The sequence below is a fragment of the Podarcis cretensis genome, assembly GCF_951804945.1.
Source record: "Podarcis cretensis genome assembly, chromosome: 15".
In the NCBI taxonomy this organism is placed as follows: domain Eukaryota; kingdom Metazoa; phylum Chordata; class Lepidosauria; order Squamata; family Lacertidae; genus Podarcis; species Podarcis cretensis.
This window is the reverse complement of record NC_137185.1, coordinates 4,119,652-4,139,267: the sequence shown is the minus strand read 5'-3', so window position 1 is coordinate 4,139,267 and position 19,616 is coordinate 4,119,652. Positions and strand designations below refer to the sequence as shown.

At 50.1% G+C, this 19,616-nt stretch overlaps 1 protein-coding gene across 3 annotated transcripts in view; it reads left to right on the top strand.

Annotated features, from left to right (window-relative positions):
• The window catches only part of TEX14 (testis expressed 14, intercellular bridge forming factor), a 49,246-nt gene that overhangs the window by 12,109 nt on the left and 17,521 nt on the right, over window positions 1–19,616 (top strand). For all 3 annotated transcript variants that reach the window (XM_079955385.1, XM_079955387.1, XM_079955386.1), the window contains exons 4-19: window positions 23–188; window positions 1,087–1,223; window positions 1,895–1,964; window positions 2,811–2,941; window positions 3,798–3,911; window positions 5,364–5,487; window positions 6,126–6,304; window positions 7,150–7,301; window positions 8,180–8,370; window positions 9,047–9,236; window positions 10,220–11,136; window positions 12,184–12,287; window positions 13,593–13,675; window positions 15,713–16,003; window positions 17,095–17,195; window positions 19,292–19,408. In XM_079955385.1, coding sequence (XP_079811511.1) covers window positions 23–188; window positions 1,087–1,223; window positions 1,895–1,964; window positions 2,811–2,941; window positions 3,798–3,911; window positions 5,364–5,487; window positions 6,126–6,304; window positions 7,150–7,301; window positions 8,180–8,370; window positions 9,047–9,236; window positions 10,220–11,136; window positions 12,184–12,287; window positions 13,593–13,675; window positions 15,713–16,003; window positions 17,095–17,195; window positions 19,292–19,408 — 3,067 coding nt within the window. The remainder of the gene's footprint in view (window positions 1–22; window positions 189–1,086; window positions 1,224–1,894; window positions 1,965–2,810; window positions 2,942–3,797; window positions 3,912–5,363; window positions 5,488–6,125; window positions 6,305–7,149; window positions 7,302–8,179; window positions 8,371–9,046; window positions 9,237–10,219; window positions 11,137–12,183; window positions 12,288–13,592; window positions 13,676–15,712; window positions 16,004–17,094; window positions 17,196–19,291; window positions 19,409–19,616) is intronic.

Sequence of the window (19,616 nt, the reverse complement as noted above, 5' to 3'; positions counted from 1 at the left end):
CTTGTGTTCCTTGTTTTCTCAGCCGCTGTCACGATGGGAGCACTCCGGTCCATGCGGCAGCTTTCTCAGGCAACCAGTCAATTCTTAGCAAACTGCTGGATGCGGGTGGAGACCTGCGAGTCCATGACAGGAATGGGAGGAACCCGCAGAGCTGGGCTGTGACAGCTGGGAAGGAGAGCAGCGCTCAGGTGTGTGGGCGGCTAGGGCCTTTCGCCTCTTACTTACCCCAGAAGCTTGCACCTGTGTGCACAAAGCTCCACAAATGCCTCTTCCATGCAGAGTCAGCCTTCCATTTCCTGCAGGCAGCAGGCAGTGTTGCTTTTTTTGCTCAGGTATGTGGGTGCCTGTGGGGCCCCCCATCAGTTATTGCTGGGCTCCAGTTCTCAGCATCCCCAACTGTTGGCCTTGTAGGTTTCAGGGGATGGTAGGAATTGGGAGTCCCAGCAATGTTTACATGGCTACAGGCGCCCCATCCATGACCTTGCAACACCCCCAGCCCAAATGCTTTTATCCAGAACTGTTTATTTGTTTCTACGACAAGGGTCATGGCTCAGTGGAATAAAGCACCTGCTTTTCAGTCAGAAGGTCTCATGTTCAATCCTTGGCATCTCCAGGTAGGACTGGGAGAGATCACGTCCAAAATCATGGAGAGCTACTGCAAGTCTGCCCAGACTGATGCTTGGCACCACTGGATAGCTCATTTGCTTAGAGCAAGTGTTGATAACGCCAAGGTTGCAGGTTCAATCACCATAATGGACATCTGGATTGCAGAGGCTTGGACTAGATCAGCCGTTCTCAACCTGTCGGTCCCCAGATGTTGTTGAATTACAACTCCCATCACCCCTAGCTAGCAAGGCCAGAGCTCAGGGATGATGGGAGTTGTAGTCCAACAACATCTGGGGACCCACAGGTTGAGAACTGCTGGACTAGATGCTCCTCAGGGTCCCTTCCAGCTCTTCAATTCTATAAGGCACTTTCTCCCTTCCATCCCTAGTTGCTTTCAAGGTTTGCGCTCAAACTCAAGAGTCTTTGCCGCCACCAACCATCCGTGGCGGCGGCGGCTTCTTCTCTTCTTCTGTTTTGCAGATGCTCGAGTTCATCCAGCGATGTACATCCCACATGCAGGCAATTGTGCAGAACTACTCCATAGACTTGCTGCGGAAGGTGGACTCTCCCAGAGCTTTGGTCTCTAGCCCCTCCAAGTTTGTGGGCATCAAGCAAGGGTGAGTGCCTCCAGCTGTGACAGTGATGGTGGGGAGAGAAATCATTTCTCCCTCTTCTCTTCCTTTTCCCGCACACCAAACGTTTATTTTTAATAGAGGCTTGTAAACACTTGGGAAGTGCCCTTGGTTCCTCCGCAGAGAATGGCTGCGACATCATTCTTTCTCCCTCATGTGATGAAAAAGCAGAACTGCACACAAAAAAGCAAAAAGGAAGCCCAGATCAGAAGCAAATAAAATCCAAAATCTGTCATTGGGTATCAGCAACAAATCTCCATTTGTATGCTGGCTTTGAAATTGTGCCCAGTACATGCAGTCTTTTTATTGTGTTGTGAAATTCCTTTCAGATGCTTTGTAGGAAGTGTCTAGAGACTCTGAATCTCAGGGTTATGGGTTTGAACCCCTCGTTGGGCAAAAGATTTCTGCATTGCAGGGGGTTGGACTGGATGACCCTTTTGGTCCCTTCCAACTATACAATTCTTTGATCCTATGGTTATATGAGAGCTAGTGTGGTACAGTGGTTAGAGTGTTGGACAAGGACCTGGAAGACCAGGGTTCATATTCCAGCTCAGCCATGAAGCTCACTGGGTGACTTTGGGTCAGTTGCTGCCTCTCAGCCTCAGCTACTTCAAGAGACACCCCTTTCCCCCTTCCCTTGTTTTTTTGTCCTTCAGGACGGCTGACAAGATTCTGAGACGTGGGAGCAGTGCCCCCCAAAACATTTACAGCTTTGGCTTTGGAAAGGTAAATATGGTGGAAGGGTCCAGGACGCAACAGGATCTCCCTGTTCCCCTTGAGCCAATTCATTCTAGAAGAATGAATTGGGAACAGCTGGTGGATTTTTTGTTGGGAATTCAAAAAGTATATCCCTGTTATGCAAGTGTGGCTTCTGGTGGTGAAAGAGCAAAATCTGGCCGGTGGAAAACCTTGAGCCCAGGGGCCAAATGCAGCCCTCCGGGTCTCTCTCTTTGGCCCTTGATATTCTCCTGCCCTCTTGTCTGTCCTGCTCTGCGCCTTCTTCAGGTGCGTTTGCCTGGCTGAGTGTCAGGGCTGGGCTGGGCTGGGACAAAGGCTTTCTGACGAGCGGTCAGAAGGGAGAAGAGGAAGTAGAGTGGGAGGAGGAGATGTTGGAAGCTGAAGAGGTAACAGGGTTAGTGAGCCACGAGAGTCTGGCATAGAGAAGTCCAGAATTAAAGGTAGAAGCAGAGAATGGGGGGGGGGGGGCAAGAGGCAGGGTGGAGGCAGGCTTCTGAAGAAGCCAGGGGGGTCTCCCCCTCCTGCTGTGACCAGCTCCCCTGCCCCCTGGTCTCCCAGGACCAGAAGAGTTATGAAGAGGGCAGATCAAAGACAGACAAGCCTTCTTCATCTCAGATTACTTGGGAAGGACCGGGCAGAGGAGTAGACTTAGGGAGCTGTGGGAAGGTGGGGACCTTCAGTCCTTGCACCTGCCTCATTGGGGCCAGACCAGTGAGGAAGAGTTGCTGTGCTCACTAGGCCTGGCACTATTGAGCAGCGTCTTCTAATAAAGCGTTAACTTAACACTATGTGAAAACAAAGAGCAATTGTTACAATTATTATTTCTCTTGCCAGGTTTACCTCACAGGCAGCCGTCAGCTGGGCTACCTGGCATCGCTCCCCATCATTGCAGATAAGGAAGTGGTCCAGGCTGATGATGAACCAACCTTCTCCTTTCCAGCTGGGCCGTACATGACTATGACCAAGTGGGTTGATGCTTTTGCAAGGGGGAGTTGGGCTTCTTAACCAAGTAGGTTAGGTGTAGGCTTGTTCAATGTATACATCGCTTCTGACCCAAGATGAAGTCCCAAAGCAATACACATCCAGACGAGAAACTGTGGTCAAAATCACCTAAACCTGTTCTTAATAATATTTAACAGTGCAGTTTCATATCAGTGGTCTTTCTTTTGCCCATTTAGACTTGTGTTATCAAAGAGATAAACAACTACTTAACATTTAGAAGACATCCGAAGGCAGCCCTGTTCAGGAAATTTTTTAATGTATTTTTAATTCTTGTTGGAAGTCGCCCAGAGTGGCTGGGGAAACCCAGCCAGATGGGTGGGGTACAAATAATAAATTATTATTATTATTACTTTTATTTTGGAGTAGGACCCGTAGGATTCACCAGTCGGAGCCTACTGAAAAAAGACACACACTTAGATTTAAAGAGTTATGAGCTGTGGAATTTTCTTTTTTGAGTACCAAAAACTTGAAGGGTGCTTGCTTTTGGTTCTCCCAGTCTCAAAAGTGGTTTACAACAAGAATAAAACAACAATACCATCATCACTTAAATAAGGCATTAAAAATAAAATAAAAAGTAAACTAAAAACCAGATTAAAACACATGTCAGCATTTGACCTGCCTGGATTTGAACCCTGGCCTCCCACTTGGACAGTGCCTGCTACACCACCACTGGCGATCTTCCTTTGGGAACTACCCTTCTGTCCACCTCCTGTGACGGAGTATGCGTTCAAGCAGAGTATTGAAGACTGCAATACTGCCAAAGAAAAAGTCCAGAAAGTCACCCATGGCCTCTCTCCCCTCCCTTCCCCGGTCTTGCAGTTTGATGTGGGGTGGAAGCAGAGTCACAGTGAAGGAGCTGAACATGAAACCCCACCAGCACTGCAGCAAGCTGCGCCTCTCCGACCTGCTTCTCGCGGAACAGGAGTACAGTAGGTACGGCCGCCTCTTGCAGCTTTGGCGGGGAAAACCTGAATCACGATTGTGGCTCCTTCCTCTACTGATGTTCAGATCAGAGGGGGAACAGCATCTCAGCAGTGATGTCAACTTGCGCTTCTTGCAAATACGTAAAAGGTCTCCATGCAATTTGGGTGCTGAGCAGGAAGAAGGAAAAGCCCTAGAGCTATTCTGGTAACCTTGTTTTGGTCTGTCCTTGAACAACAAAGAGGGGATCTGTATTGTGGCCATTTGCCTTGGGGAAAGTAATCTACTTGTTTCTCTCTTCTTCCTCAGTCTCTTGGGTGATTACAGTGTTATGGGGGGGGGTTATATACAGTGTCTGTGGGGGGAGGTCAGTCTGGATGAAACCCATGAGTCCCTTTCAAAGCTGTGATTCTGTGTCAGGGAGGGTAGAATCTATTAGGGGAAACTAGCCAGATCAGTTCCTTCGCTAACGGAGTGGCCTTGGCCTGCCAGTTCAGTCCTGCCATTTACATTAAAAAGGGGCTGCCTTGTTGCCATAGAGACAAACGTGTGTGTGTGTGTGTGTGTGTGTGTGTAACCCCCTACCACCTAGTGGAAGCAGACTTCACCTTATAAAACATGGGTAGGCAAACTAAGGCCCAGGGGGCCAGATCTGGCCTAATTGCCTTCTAAATCTGGCCCACAGACGGTCCGGGAATCAGCGTGTTTTTACATGAGTAGAATGTGTCCTTTTATGTAAAATGCATCTCTGGGTTATTTGTGGGGCATGGGAATTCGTTCATCCCCCACCCCAAATATAGTCCAGCCCCCCACAAGGTCTGAGGGACAGTGGACCGGCCCCTTGCTGAAAATGTTTGCTGATTCCTGTATAGAAGAACAATAGCCAGAGTTTTGTGAGTGAGCTTTGGCTGATGCTGGAAGCTGGAGAGACAGAGGCATCCATTGCTCTGTGCTGGAGCCAAAGTGGTGGCTTGGGGCTTCCCTGGAAAACCTTCCCTGGGGAGGCGAGATCTTTCAAGGTGTTAGTGCTGTGAGATCTTCCATCTTATCCTCTGATTATATATGTATATGTAAATAAAACCACACATCTTAAAGACACCACAGTCTTTTGTTAACCGTCATTCCAAGGAAACGGAAATATGAATAAGCGCAGGCACCCCCGGAGCCTCTCACCGCTCGGCGATGGGTTGCACGTAGCAATACCCAGCAGAACATCCCTTGAAAGATCAGTTGTGTTTTCTGGTGCCATGTTGATGGCCTGATCCATGTTAGCTTCCACCTTCTTTTGGCCTTTGCTCCTGGCATGTTCTGTTGTTGCTTTTTTGTTGGTTCTGGTGCTTTAAGTTGCTTAGGAAAGGCAGAGTGAGCTGTTCTGATGGGATAAGATCAGTAAGCCTGGAAATGCACTTCCTTCGTAATCCAATTTCCCTTCACACTGTTGGGTTTTCATATCTCCTTCTGCAGCCAGCTCCGCCATCCTCATTTGTTGCAGCTGATGGCCGTCTGTTTATCCAGCGACTTGGAGAAAACGCGATTAGTGTTTGAGAGGGTTACTTTTGGCTCCCTCTATAGCATCCTTCATGAGAGGGTAAAGTGACCGTTTTTGTTTCTTGGCAGAATTAATATATTTGTTCTACCTGCCCTCAGTGGTTTCCTCCCAAGGAGCTCAGAGTGACAAATCAGGTTCTTCTGGCCCCTTCCAAACTTTATCCTCATAACAACCCCGTGAGGTAGGTTACACTGAGAGACTGTGACTAAGTCATTGAGCTTCGTAGCTAAGAGAGCCACCTGGCAAGCTTTATGGCTAAGAGGGGATTGATCCATTTTGTCCTGCGTCATGTGGACGGAGTAAAAGGGGTGCCGGCTTTGCACATAGTGCTGAGCCACAGTTAATACAAGCCAAAGACAGCAAATCATGACTTCAGGTTAAGCTGCTGGGCAGGGTTTGGACAGTTGGAGAAACCATGGTTTAATGAACCATCGTTGAATAAACCATGGCTTGGCATTATGTGTGAACCGGGCCGTGATCATCTCCTCTGATCTCAAACAGTTCTAATGCAGAATGATTACCAGGCAGTAAACTAACACCCACATCATATGTTGACTGCGTTAATTGTATGGTGTGGGAGGGTACCTGCCCTGTTTTAAATCCTGTCTTCCTGGGGGTTCCTGGGAAGAGCAAATACTCAGGCTAAGAGCTGGTTTCTTTCCTCTTCCCCTCGGCAGCGTTCGGAGTTCCCCATTGTGCACATGGAGACCCTCGTTCACCTCTTGCTCCAGGTGAATGATGGCCTGAGGTTCCTGCACTCGCACGGCTTCATCCACCGCACGGTCAGCTCCTATGCTGTGGTGGTTGTTTTGGCGGGGGAAGCCAAGCTTACCAACCTGGAGTACATGATCGAGAGGTAAAGGCGCCGTACTTTCCCCCGTTCTCCCCATATTACTTGAGCAACTAGCAAAAGTACAAAATGTAAGTTTGGAAATGGTGTCTGAGCTGCAGAGGTCGGACGTGCATGCATGGTCGGCTTGGAAGCATGATGAAAAAAGGAGGCCACCCAGGCACGAAGGATGTATGTAGTGTTACAAGCTTCCTGCCAAGGCAGACAAAGGAAATGATTTCACTGAGTTCTCTCTAGCAAATTTTACAGGAAAGCTCTGTGAGCCTCAGCCCTTTCATGTGCCCATTTGGCAAAGCATAAGTGCTGATTGACTGCAATAATGTCCCACGTAAACAAGTGGGTCTTTGAGAGCATTCTTGCAGCTACTGTCTCCCCACCACCACCCATTTTCACGTGGTAAAGGTAAAGGGACCCCTGACCATTAGGTCCAGTCGTGGGCGACTCGGGTTGCGGCGCTCATCTCGCTTTATTGGCCGAGGGAGCCGGCGTACAGCTTCCGGGTCATGTGGCCAGCAGGACTAAGCCGCTTCTGGCGAGCCAGAGCAGCGCACGGAAACACTGTTTCCCTTCCCGCTGGAGTGGTACCTATTTATCTACTTGCACTTTGACGTGCTTTCGAACTGCTAGGTGGGCAGGAGCAGGGACCGAGCAATGGGAGCTCACCCCATCGCGGGGATTCGAACCGCCGACCTTCTGATTGGCAAGTCCTAGGCTCTGTGGTTTAACCCACAGCGCCACCCTCATCCCTTCACGTGTTATCCAGCTTTAAAATAATGCTGAGCATCTCTGGGATGTATGTTCTCCCCCTTGCCACATGTTCTGAGGGCCTCTTGGTTTCCTGTCTTTGGCAGCAAGGATGGGGGAGAGCACAGCGACCTGACACGGCTGCCCATCCCTTCCCAGTTATACAAGTGGTGCGCTCCGGAAGTAATCCTCCAGAGGACCGCGACCACCAAGTCTGACATCTACAGCTTCTGCGCGGTGATGCAGGAGGCTCTGACAGGTACAGAAACGGAGGGAGGGATGCTAAGCCTCACAAAGGTAAGGACATAAGGAGAACCTGCTGGATCATGCCAATGGTCCATCTAGTCCAGCATCCTGTTCTCACAGCGGCCAGACAGATACCTGTGTGAAATTCGCAGGCAAGACCCAAGCACAAGAGCGCTCTCCCTTCTGTGGTTCCCAGCATCTGGTATTGAGAAGCATCACTGCCTCTGACCGTGGAGGCAGAGCAGAGCCATTGTGGCTACCAGCCATTGATAGCTTTATCCTCCCCTGAATTTGCCCAGTCTTTTAAAGCCATCCAAGCTGGGGGCTGTAACTGCCTCTTGTGGAAGTGAGTTCCATAGTTCTAACAATCCGCTAGACGGACTTCCTTTTATTTGTCTTGAATCTTCCAACGTTCATTAGATTAACACAAGTTCTGGCGTTATGAGAGGGAGAAAACCTCCTCTCTATTCGCATCCTCCATTCCTTGCAGAATTTTATAAACTTCTGTTGTGTCGCCTCTTACGCTAAACAGAGAAGTCCCAAATGCTCCACCCGCTATCATTTTGGCTGCCCTTTTACAACTGTAGTTTGTGTGTTCGCTTTTTGAAGCTCTCGACCTGCCCCATTCCCATTTCTTGGCTGCTGCACCTTGTTTGGAATAGTCTCTCCTCCCGTCTTCATCAAGCTGTTTGGCCCCAGCCTCCCCTTCAAGGCTGCTGCCAAAATTCTACTACTGCTAGATGATGCACAGGATCCCTTCCAACTCTACAATTCTGATTCTATTTTAATTTTAATTGTGTATTTCTTGACATGCCCTCTGCCATAAGGCAGGCTTCTCCCCTTTAGAGCTTCACCACATCAGAGCATGCATGTGGTCTGTGTGTCTTCCAGATACCATCCCCTGGGATGGGTTCGAGGGCCCGGATGTTAAGGATCTCATAGTTTCTGGGCAGTGGCTGGAAGCGGATGCCAGGCTGCCTAAGCCCTATTACGACATCGTGAAGACCGGGCTGGAGTCCAGGCAGAAGCAGCGCACCATGAACCTGCAAGATATCCGATACATCCTGAAGAATGACCTGAAGGTGAACCAGAGCAATTGAGCCTCCCAAATCTGGGCTTGCAAACAACTTTACTGCTGGTCACCTCTGGCAAATTTGAACCACCTCTGGGCACCCAGGTGTGGCTGGCTAGCTAGCTAAAAACTGACCGCCAGTGTGTTTTGTAAACATTATTTTTGCAAGGCTACTTCTCAACTCCAGAGAGCCTGTGCTTAAACTCCCCCCACCAATGGATCACTTGAAAAGTGGTAGCTCATCTAGGAGAAGGAAAACTTTGACCCTACACGTCTGCTGCCTTGCAGGATATTTCGGGAGAAGAAAAGTCTAAGGGGTAAAACCCACGCAAATCAGGAGTTGAGTCGCTAAGACAGTTGGATAATGCCTTGTACGCCTCTTTCCGGCAACTCCTGCAGCCCAGGTGGTGCCAAATGTATTGCTCTGCTTTCCTTTGGACCACATCAGCGAGGCTGAGGGGGGGGGGGGCTTGTCATCTGGGCAGGCTAGGACCTCCATTCACACTCCCCAGGCTTGTGTCTAGGGGAGTGCACTTTAATGCTCCTAACGCAAAGGTTTGACTCTACCCCCGGAAGGGTCCTCCACTGTCTCTTGAGACAGACGGATGCCAACAATGGCAACCTGATTTGGTTCCAGGGAGAGAGGGGTCCCCTGTGTCCTGACACCATTCTCCTTGCCACTGCAGGATTTGCTTGAGTCTCGTAGGACCCGCCATGGTGACAGTTCTGGACCGTCAAAGGCCGAACCCCGTGCTGACATTAATATCTGCTTGCCGTCCGCCTCCGCTGTCTCGGTCAAGGTGGAAGAAGAGTTGCCAGAAGAGGAGCAGGAAGAAGAGAAGCCAGAAGAGGAGCAGAGCGTCCCGTGTCTGCCTTGTAAGTTCTGCTTTTGCTGCAAGGGCCAAAGCCTGGCCTTTTGTGTCTTTGCTGCCAGTGGCAGTTTCCCTCCTGGGGCAAACAGGAAGGGCTGCATCTTAGTGGCAGAGCACCTGCTTTGCATGCAGAAGGCTCCAGGCTCAATCCACAGCCGCGTCTCCAGTTAGGCCTGAAATCCCGGAGAGCTGCTGCCCGTCAGTGTAGGTAGTACAGAGCTATGGTTGGTCTCTTCTGTCTGTTTGTGACCCTCCAGACACCAGTGTGGTCTATACCAGGAATGGGGGAACGGCCATCTGTATGCTCTGCTAGATGTTGTTCATAGAAGTGACTCTGCTCAGAGTTGGAAGGGACCACGAGGGTCATCTAGTCCAAGCATGTCCAACTCCCAAGAAACTGTGATCTACTCCCAGTAAAACACTGGCGGTGATCTACCCATTGTCATTGGAAGGAGGAGGGTGGGTGGATTGCCTAGAGTTGCTGATCTTTTTTAAGGAGGGAAGGGCCCAGAGTTGTTGAGCTTTTTTGGGTGAGGATTGCACAGAGTTATTAAGCTTTCCCCCCATAACTTTTTGCACATGATAAGGATCCCACGATCTACCAGGATCAGCCGGGGATCTACTGCTAGATCATGATCTGCTGGTTGGGCATCCCTAGTCCAATCCCTGCAATGGAGTCTTTTGCCCACTGTGGGGCTTGAACCCATGGGACTGAGTTTGAGTCTCATGCTCTACAGACTGAGCTATCCATCAGCCCCAGCCAACATGGCTAGCGGCCAGGAGCGCTGTGAGGTGGAGAGCAACATCTTCCACATTCCTGATGCAGAGCAAGGCTTTGCATCCAGGCGTCATGCACACGGGGCAGAAATTGGCTGCAGGATCCTGAGAGGCCCTTTGCAAGAATGTTTGTGTGAGGAGAGAAAACACTGTCCTGTGCTTGTTAAGAGCTAAGCCCCTCCATTCTGACTCGTGCTCTTGTTTCTTCAGCCGGGAGCTTCACCGTGATGAGATGTGCTGCTTCTGCTCCCAGAATCGAAGGTGCCGCTGGCCACCAGTCTCAGCCCGCCCTCCCTGCCGCTCAGTCCAGCCACCTCTTGACTCCCAAAGTCCAGGGAGGCACCAGCGACAGGGACGAGAGCCTCTGCAGCTTTGAAATCAACGAGATCTACACCTGCTACCCTGAGATGTGTGGGGACAGCACAGAGGAGGACACAACATCAGGACCGGGTCAGCGATCCCCAAGGCAGCCTCGGACCGTCCCGGGGGATTGGGCTAAAGCCCTTTCGCCGCCCCTGCCAGCCAGAATTCAGGACAGGCAGACAAGCTGCAGCGAGGGGGGCGCCACCTCCGATTCAGAGTCGGAATACACCAGGGAAGAGGTCACCTACATGTCACAGGCCTACCCTGTGCAGCAAATGGTGAGGTTCTCCAGCCCCCGGGGCCAGAACACCCCCTGGAAGGGGGGCCACTACTTTGGGAAGTGTGTCCTGAACCTGAAGATCTCCCAGACGCTGCTGCAGCAGGCGAGGGACTCCCTCTGCCGGACGGAAAAGAAGCTGGACCAGCTGGAGAGCTTCAGAAAGCCCCAACCCCAGCCATGCGCTGTTGCCCTGAACCCCATCGTCCGAGAATACTGGGAGAAGGACGAGGGCGCCGCTTTTGGAAACCGCAGGGCGCCCTGCAGCGGACCCAGTGCCTTCCTCTGGAAAGCGGTGGGCCCTCCGTCTGTGAACTACGTCCCTCTGCCCCTGCGTGTCATGGCCATGCAGCGGCCTCTGGTGATTCAGCCCTTCCAGCCCATGGAGCCAGAGCACAGGAGCCAGGACACCACCTGCTGGAGCGACTGCGGGCTGGAGGCGCCCAAAAGCCCCTGGAGCAGAGGGGAAGTGGAGCCCAACTATCAGGTGTGAGAGAGCGGTAAAGGGAGGGGCTGTAGCTGGGGGGGGGGGTAGAGCAGTTGCCTTGCATTCAATCCCTAACTTCTCCAGGTAGGGCTGCGGAAAGACTTACGTCTGAAGTCCTGAAGAGCTGCTGCCAGTCAGAGCAGGCAGCACTGAGCTAGGTGGTCTGACTCTGTATAAGGCAGCTTCCTGTGTTCTTATTTCAACCCGTTATTCAGGACCATGAGGGCTATAATCTTACTCTGCATTGCATGGGGTCCCAGGTGCAATCTCAGGTGTCCTCAGTTGGGCCTCCTGCCTGGAGAGTCAGTGTAGACAGTACTAAGCTAGTAACAAGGCAGATTCCCTTGTTCATAGAGGATCCTCCCCCAGTCTGAACCTCTGCAGCAGTGCTGGATTAAACCCTGCGGAGGCCCGTAGACAGTCTAAATCGGGGGTGGGGTGGGGGGAGGTCTGGCTTGCAAATTTTCTCCCAACACACTTTTTTATTTTACCAACAGTTTTTTAAAAAATTATATTACACAAGACAAACAGTGTTGATTTTGATCTGTTGTTGAGGCCCCTAAAAGGCGTGGGGCCTATAAGCCGGTGCTTACTCTGCCTATTTGGTAATCCGGCTCTGTTATAGGCAGCTGTCCCATACAGGGATCGAACCTGCAACTTTGGTGTTATCAGCACCACTCTCTAACCAACTGAGCTATCAGTGCAGGTTGTGACCTGCTGGAAGGACATTTGCTAGGCACTGATATTGGCCATGGAGTCAGGAGGAGGGTTGTGTGACCTCAGCCCCGGGAGCTGAATATGGCCACCCAGGCGCCTCTGTCTGTCCCTTGGGACGTTCCCAAGGCCACACCTCTTCAGGCCACTGTAAGACGTACTCTCCATTCTCATTAAAAGCTATTGGCAAATACCCACCCCTTCCTCACGTGTGGGAAATTAAGCAGTCAGCCGCTAAATATACAACCTTCCTTGCCCCCTGGTTAACAGCATTACTCATAAATAACCACCTGAGTCCCCACTCAGCTGTGATTGACTGGAGTGATTTTTCAGCTTTTCCACCCAGGCGTCACCGTCCGGAGGAAGAGGAACATGAGCCCGCAGTTGTGGCGAGGGAACCTGTCTGCAGTGGACGATGGGAACAGATTTTCAGATGGGTGAGTGCTGCTGCTCCTCAGTCCCCAGCCACACTGCCTCCGATTCCATAGAGGACAGTGATGAATTCGGTATATTGCCCACCCTAAGGTCCCAGGGCAGGTCTCAGCAATTTAAAATGCAACATTAAAAACCGTTCGAAACGAAATGCGATACCAAGAATGTCTAATAATATGCACCTCAGGAGTCGGAAGCCCTGGGTAAGCCTCAGCCTTTGGCACAATCTGTTTAGTGCCAGGCGTGCCTCTGTGGGGAGGGGAGGGGTTCCACAGCTTGGGAGCCACCGCAAATACAGTGGTACCTCTGGATGCAGATGGGATCCGTTCCGGAGCTCCGTTCGCATCCTGAAGAGAACGCAACCCGTGCCTGCACGTGCGCAGGTCGCGATTTGCCGCTTCTGCGCATGACGTCATTTTGAGCGTCGGCGAAATCCAGAAGTAACGCGTTCCGTTACTTCTGGGTCGCCACGGAGCGCAATCCGAAAACCTGAAGCAACTTTAACCCGAGGTACGACTGTAGTCCCTTCTCCCAGCCCCCTCCCCAGACTACCAAGAGCCCCCTCTGCTGCATTTTGGACCAAGTTTCCAAATTGTCTTTGAGGGCAGCCCCACATAGAGTGCATTGCAGTGTCATCCGACTATCCCAGCTCAACTCAAAAAATCCATGCTAGGGCAATACCTTCAGTAGCCCAACAAAAGCATCACGAGAACTCTTTGTCAGGCTGGATGTTAAACAGAGCAAGTGTGTGTGGTGGGGGAGAGAAGAGGTAATATTTTGGGGGGCTGATTTTGAACCCATGGAGTCTGTATCTGTTCACAGTCAGCTTGCAATCAGGCTTTGTGTTTCCAAGACGCCTTTTTGCTGTTACGAGGCAAGGAGGGATATAAATTTAATAGATGGTGATAATATAGGAATATTATTATTAAATTTAAATTTGTATACCATGTAAATATACTCACAGGATAAAATCATGATATAAAAACACAGAATACATAATCAAAATAAAAACAAGAACAAGAACAACTCAATAACCCCCCTGTCCTTGCTCCACCAAAACACATTTTAAAAGGGCATTGAATATCAGTCAACCAGAGGCTTGGTTGGAGGAACATTTTTCCCTGGAGCCTAAAGGTGTATAACGAAGGCACCAGGCGAGTTTCCCTGGAGAAAGCATTCCACAAATGGGGAGGCACCACAGAAAAAACCCTGTTCTCGTGTTGCCACCCTCCAGACCTGTCATGGAGGAGGCACACGAAGAAGGGCCTCAGAAGATGATCTCCACCCATATTCCAATGTGTTTCTTGCAGGTTCGTCTCAAAATCAACACCTGAAATTTATGACAATAGTGTGAGGAGCGAGGAGAGGAGGATGGCACAGTCTGAATGGACAAGTGAGTGTTGTGTTTTATTTCATTGGAGTTGTGCAATCCATAGGTCTCTGGGATGGCGGGGAGCATCAAGGCCATGGGCTGAATGTGGCCCCTGTGCCACTCAGCTTGGCTCTCGGGGCTGTTTCCAGGCCACGTCCCTCTCCCCAGGCCACGTCCCCTTGCTGTCCTCTGCAAGTGCTTTTGCCTGGCTTGAATACATCCTCTTGAATAATGAAAATGTTTACCCTTCCCTTTTGAACTTCCAACATCTACTGAATTATTATTTTTTTCATTCCAGCAGGCATTCCAACTGAAGTCTGATTTTATGGTTTTGGTCTATTTTTAAAAAACCTTTTCTGTACACTACTTAGAGACTTTGTAGTTAAGCGGTATATAAAATGTTTAAATAAAAAGAAATAGAGGGTGGAAAGGCGTGTGTGTGTAGAATCCTCTACCTTTTGTGTAGCCGGTATGTAGCATCCTGTACAAATGTAAAAGTCATGTCCGTTGTTTCACTCACTTCTTGCTTCTGGCTCCACCCACCACTGGCCTGCAGATCCTCCAGAAGGTTGTCTGCGAGGAAATGCATTCACCAGGCTGGAAAAGGTTCTTTCAGGACTAGTATATATTCTATATTCTGTCCCAGTCATGGCATTGCGGGCAACCCTGTCGGGTAGGTGAGGCTGAGCAACAGTGACTGCCTGCAGCACCACCTAGTGAGAGGGGATTTGAATTCCAAGGGCAACATTGCCTGCTGTGGTGGTGGTTTTCAGACTGACTGCTTCCTAGGATCCTGTTTGGATCAACAGTGATCTTTGGGCTTTAATCTCTTCTTGGTGACAGACAAGGTGGTTGCGAGGCAGACACAAGGCTGCCTGGGCTGGATGGAGGCCAGGACCATGGACAGTAACAGACGATACATTCAGGAGCGATAGATTCAGGACCACGGACAGCAACTCTGTTGTTGAGTGCAGAGGGATAAGTTGCTTCAGCACTGGCTTAGTGCAAGTGCCAGAGTCTAGCTTGGAGGAACAAGGCTGAAGGCCCGCTTTCTGGGTGCTTACAGCATGCCCACACCCGTCCAAGGACCAGTGTAGTTAATGTCTAGTTATGTCCCCAAATGCATTTTACAGTCAGAAGGTGAGGTGGTGCTTGCCAGAAACCACCACCCTGGGTGACTTTGGAGGTATGAATGCATTTCAAGGGGTCCTGATGAGATCTCCTTCCTTTTCTGTTGTCGCATTGGCCACTGGATGGCAGCATCAAACAAAGAACGGGATAATAAAGCCAAGAACCAGAACAGAACTCTGACTGGGGGGGGGGGAGAGCTTCCTTCGCCCCTAGATATTAAAGGCTTCCCCTCCTCTCCCCCATAATTCGAAGCACTGCTCTCCTGCTTGCTGCACTTAGGGACACAGAATCCTTTTCTCTCCTCCTGAGCCGGTAGTAAGCCTCAGTGGGAGGAACACATCAGCAGGAGAGAAACCAAGAGTATGAAGAGCACTTTAAATCACTCTCCACGGGGCATATCTAGTCATAGTCATAATCTGGTTCATTTGTCAATCTGCACTTTGTGCAAGTACACTGTGTGCTGAAAGCTGTTCGTGGAAAGCAGACCATTAAAAATAATTCATAGCACAATAGCTTTAAAACATAATAACGCTGCAATTTATTTGGCAAAATTTATAGAGATTTTTATTTTTTGACTTAACTGTTCTATAAACAGTTTACATGACCTTGACGTTTCAACCATTAGCAGTTCATTTTAAAGCAAGAGCGTTGAAGACTATCTCCTCTCCCTGCAAATGAGGCTGAGATTCCCCAACTCGCCCCCCCTCTCCCAGCCAACCCACCACCCCCATTCCAAGACACGTCAAAAGACACAAGCATCTTTTATCTTGGAGACAAGAGCCTGCCCCATCTTGCTGATCATTTGAGCCTAGGGCACCGGTGTGTGCCAAACGTATGCTCTACAGTTCCCCCTGTCTCCTCCTACGAAGTCCTTCTGAATATGGAAAAAGCAAATCACAGTGGGCTCCCCCGCCTTGTCCTCCCCAGCGGAAGTGAAGCAGATGGCGAGGCAAGCGGCTTCCGGGCAGCTTGGCCTTCCGCCCCAGTATCGTCTTGGTGAATGGACATCGGAGAGTGAGGGGGAGAGCATCAAGGATGTCTTCTGGAGCACCAGCAGCAAGGAGAGACTCCAGTTCCACCAGTGGAACACCGAGGAGGGGAGGCCGCGGGCTGACAGCGGAATCGGGGACCACTGTTTGCCCTGTGACCGCAGCGAAGAAAATGCCCCGGAAGTTGCGTTGAAAAGATTTGTGGTACCCGAGAGCCAAAGGACTGACGGTAGGGCAGTTAACTTCCCTGCAGTTAACCATCCCGTTCAGAGCTACTGATTTGGAGCAGGTGGGGTGGGATATTTCAGCAATTTTTCAGAGGCTTATGTGCACGTCAAAATTATTCCAGATGTTTTGTAGAGATGCTGTTGGTGACCCCTGTTCTTTAAACCAAATATTAGCTCTGATGCTTACAGTGCTATTTTGGGGTGAAGGAGAGGAAGGGAAATGACAGCTGACACCCCCCTCTCTCTCACCCACCCAAATAGGAGAGCTAACGAACACTTTTTGAAGAATTCTGGGGGCCCCTTCCCCACAACTGCCTTTACTTTCTATGAGTCCCCCCCCCGGATTTCCCCCCACCTAATTTCAAGCAAATGGCCTTGCTTTTGTCTAAACCTTTGACAGAACTTAAAACTGGATGTCCTAGATTTATATTTAACAAATATAAACCTGTCTGCTTCTTCCAGAGACTGCAAGCATCTTGCCTGTGGTTTTCAATCCAGGCAGCTTTTAAGTGGCAGGACCTGGTTAGCTTCAGCGACAGAACTCCTTCAGGAGTGTTCTCTGGGCAACGTGTGTGCTAATTGTACCACGCTGAAGTTTATTGAAGCGCCTTTTTCTGCTGCTGCTTCTCCAGCTGCCGGCAGGCGGTGCAGTTGCTTTACACAGCGGCTCCTAGCCACTCCCTGGCCACTTTCTCCCCCCAGCCATGTATAATCTTATGCACCTCTTATCACGTCCCCCTTCGTTCTCCTTTCTTTCCTAAAACTAAAAAGCCCTAAATGTTGTAACCTTTCAAAACTTCAAAATAAGTGAATTATTAGGCACCCTTACAAAGCAAATGATTTACTGGCGGGGTTTTTTTGCCCGCCCTGTAAAGACTGATGTTCTTGTCTTTATGGAATAGACATTTAATTGCCATTATCTTCACGGGGCCCCGACAGCTCCTATTGCTGTTAGCTGATTTATTCACTTTTATATTCTGTAAGCTGGCCAAGCCATTCCAGGGACACCATTAATTCTTTGCATGCTAATTTCCCCCCACTCTCCGTTTTTTATTTTCTTGCATTTCACAGTGGAGTTATAATTTATTTTTAGGCAGAGGCATCCAGTTTCCAGCAAATGAGGTGCTAACGGAGTGTGGCCTGGCCTCTCGAAAGAGCGCTTCGCTTTCTGTCACCGCCGAGGACCTTTGCCGGGTAGGCACTTTCACCCTGTGCGATGTCTGGTTCCCCCGCCCCCATCCCAAATCAAAGATCTGTATTGCTATTTAATAAATTGATTAGCTGTCATATGATGAAGCCTATAGGCCAGGAGTAGTTGCACGTTAAGCTGAAGAAGCATCCTGTGATGGGTCTTGGCTCAGTGGAAGAGCATCTGCTTGGCATGCAGAAGGTCCCATGTTGAATCCCCAGTGGGCCTCTCCAGGCAGGGCTAGGGATGTCCTGAATCCCCAGAGAGCTGCTGCCAGTCAGCATAGAGAACGCTGATCCAGATCGAGCAATGGGAGGGCTGGGAAAGAGTTCCCAGAGAGCAGCTGCCAGTCAGGGTAGGCCAGAGATGGGGAACCTGCAGCCTCCAAAGTTGTTGGATTGCACCTCCCATAACCCCTGAACATGCTAGTGCAGGGGCTGATGGGAGTTGTAGTCCAGCAGTGTCCAGAGGGCACCGCCTTAACTACTCTTGCTGCTCTGGTTTGAAAACATGCAGTGGATAATGGTAATCCTGCCGGAAAGTCAGGTTGGAGAGTCCCAGTACCCTGGGAGTTGCAGGAATGCTGTACAGTGGTACCTTGGATTAAGAACTTAATTCGTTCCGGAGGTCCGTTCTTAACCTGAAACTGTTCTTAATCTGAGGTACCACTTTAGCTAATGGGGCCTCCTGCTGCTGCTGCTGCGCGATTTCTGTTCTCATCCTGAAGCAAAGTTCTTAACCAGAGGTACTATTTCTGGGTTAGCAGACCTGAAACGTCTGTAACCTGAAGCATCTGTAACCCGAGGTACCACTGTATAAGGTTACCTAGGCACACAGAGTGGTGAGTTTTGGAGGGTCCGGATGTCCCCCTCTTCTTGGGCTGGGTGGGACTTCCTCCTGGAAAGCCTGCCATTGGCCAGGCCACTGGAGAGGCCTCCTAACAGCAGAAGTTGTTCTGCAGAGGCCAGGCAAGGGAGACTGGGACATGCTGGCTTTTGATCGCCGTCCCTACCTGAAAGTTAGGACTGAACAGTGGCAAAGAGAGGTTGGTAATGGAAGCGCTCCCCCTGCTTCTCCGCCCACACAGTTACTTTGAAGGGTTCCCCTGACCCCTCTTAGGAATTTCCCTCAAGCTCTCCTTGTTACGTCCTGGCGGGAAGCCAGCTTCAGTCCTCTCAGCTATCTGTCTGCATTAACAGTTTGTCAGATAAAAGCTTGAAGTGCTTGGGCTGTGGGAACGGAAGATTGGGGGAGCTGTACATGCAGTTGTACATCAGTGGTGGGGAAACGTTTTAGGTCTGAGGGCCACATTCTCTTGGGGGCAACCTTCCAGGGGTTGCATCCCAGTGGCGGAGGGAATGCAGATGTCTGTGTTTTGCAGGGCTTTTAATCTAATCCTGAAATCCAATACAATAAAAGGCAGTATGAAAGGTGGATGTCATTGCCATTCCAAGAGGGAGGTGTTCCTAGTGAGTTCCGGCAATTCTTTTTCTAGAAAAATAGCACTGATGATGATAATAATAATAATAATAAAATGTTGTAAATACAAATAGCTGTACAGTGGTGCCTCACAAGATGAAAAGAATCCGTTCCACGATTTTCTTCGTCTAGCGGTTTTTTCATCTTGCGAAGCAAGCCCATTGACGGATTAGCGGATTAGCGCTATTAGCGGCTTAGCGGATAAGCAGATAAGCGGCTTAGCGGCTTAGAAAAAGGGGGGGGGAGGGAAAAAAGTCGGAAAAACTCGCAAGACATTTTCGTCTTGCGAAGCAAGCCCATAGGAAATTCGTTTTGCGAAGCACCTCCAAAACGGAAAACCCTTTAGTCTAGCGGGTTTTTCGTCTTGCGAGGCATTCGTCTTGCGGGGCACCACTGTATCTCTTTATCAGTGGGACTATAGGAAGCTGCCTTATGCAGAGTCAGATCATTGGCCCATTTAGCTGATTGGCAGCGGTGGCTCTCTTGGGTTTCAGACAGAGGCTGGGATTCGAACCTGGTGCCTTCCATGTGCACAGCAGATTCTATAACCACTGAACCACAGCCCCTTTCCCAGATGGTAGGTTTCTAATCTTCACGTTTTACTTCTTTTTTTTATGGGCAGTTGGAGGAACTGGGCCCCTCCCTGTCTCCCTCCCTTGATGTATCAGAAGAGTTCTTCACTCCTGACGCAGAGTTCTTCTACTGCTCCTCAGTTCCTCCTGAGAACGCAGAACCGGAGGTAAGAGGAAGGGAGGCATCGCGTGGGAACGTCTGCCTGCAGAGCCCTGGGCTTCCTGGTTACAAAACCCTGGAGCTGAAGGGTTGTTGCTAGTAGTGGCCTTGTTGCCCAGTGCTCCTCAAGCCTTCTGATGGGGTGGGTTGGCAGTTCCTGCACCTGAAAAGGTCCATCTACTCCTGCCTCCTCATGGCAGCCAACCATATCAGGT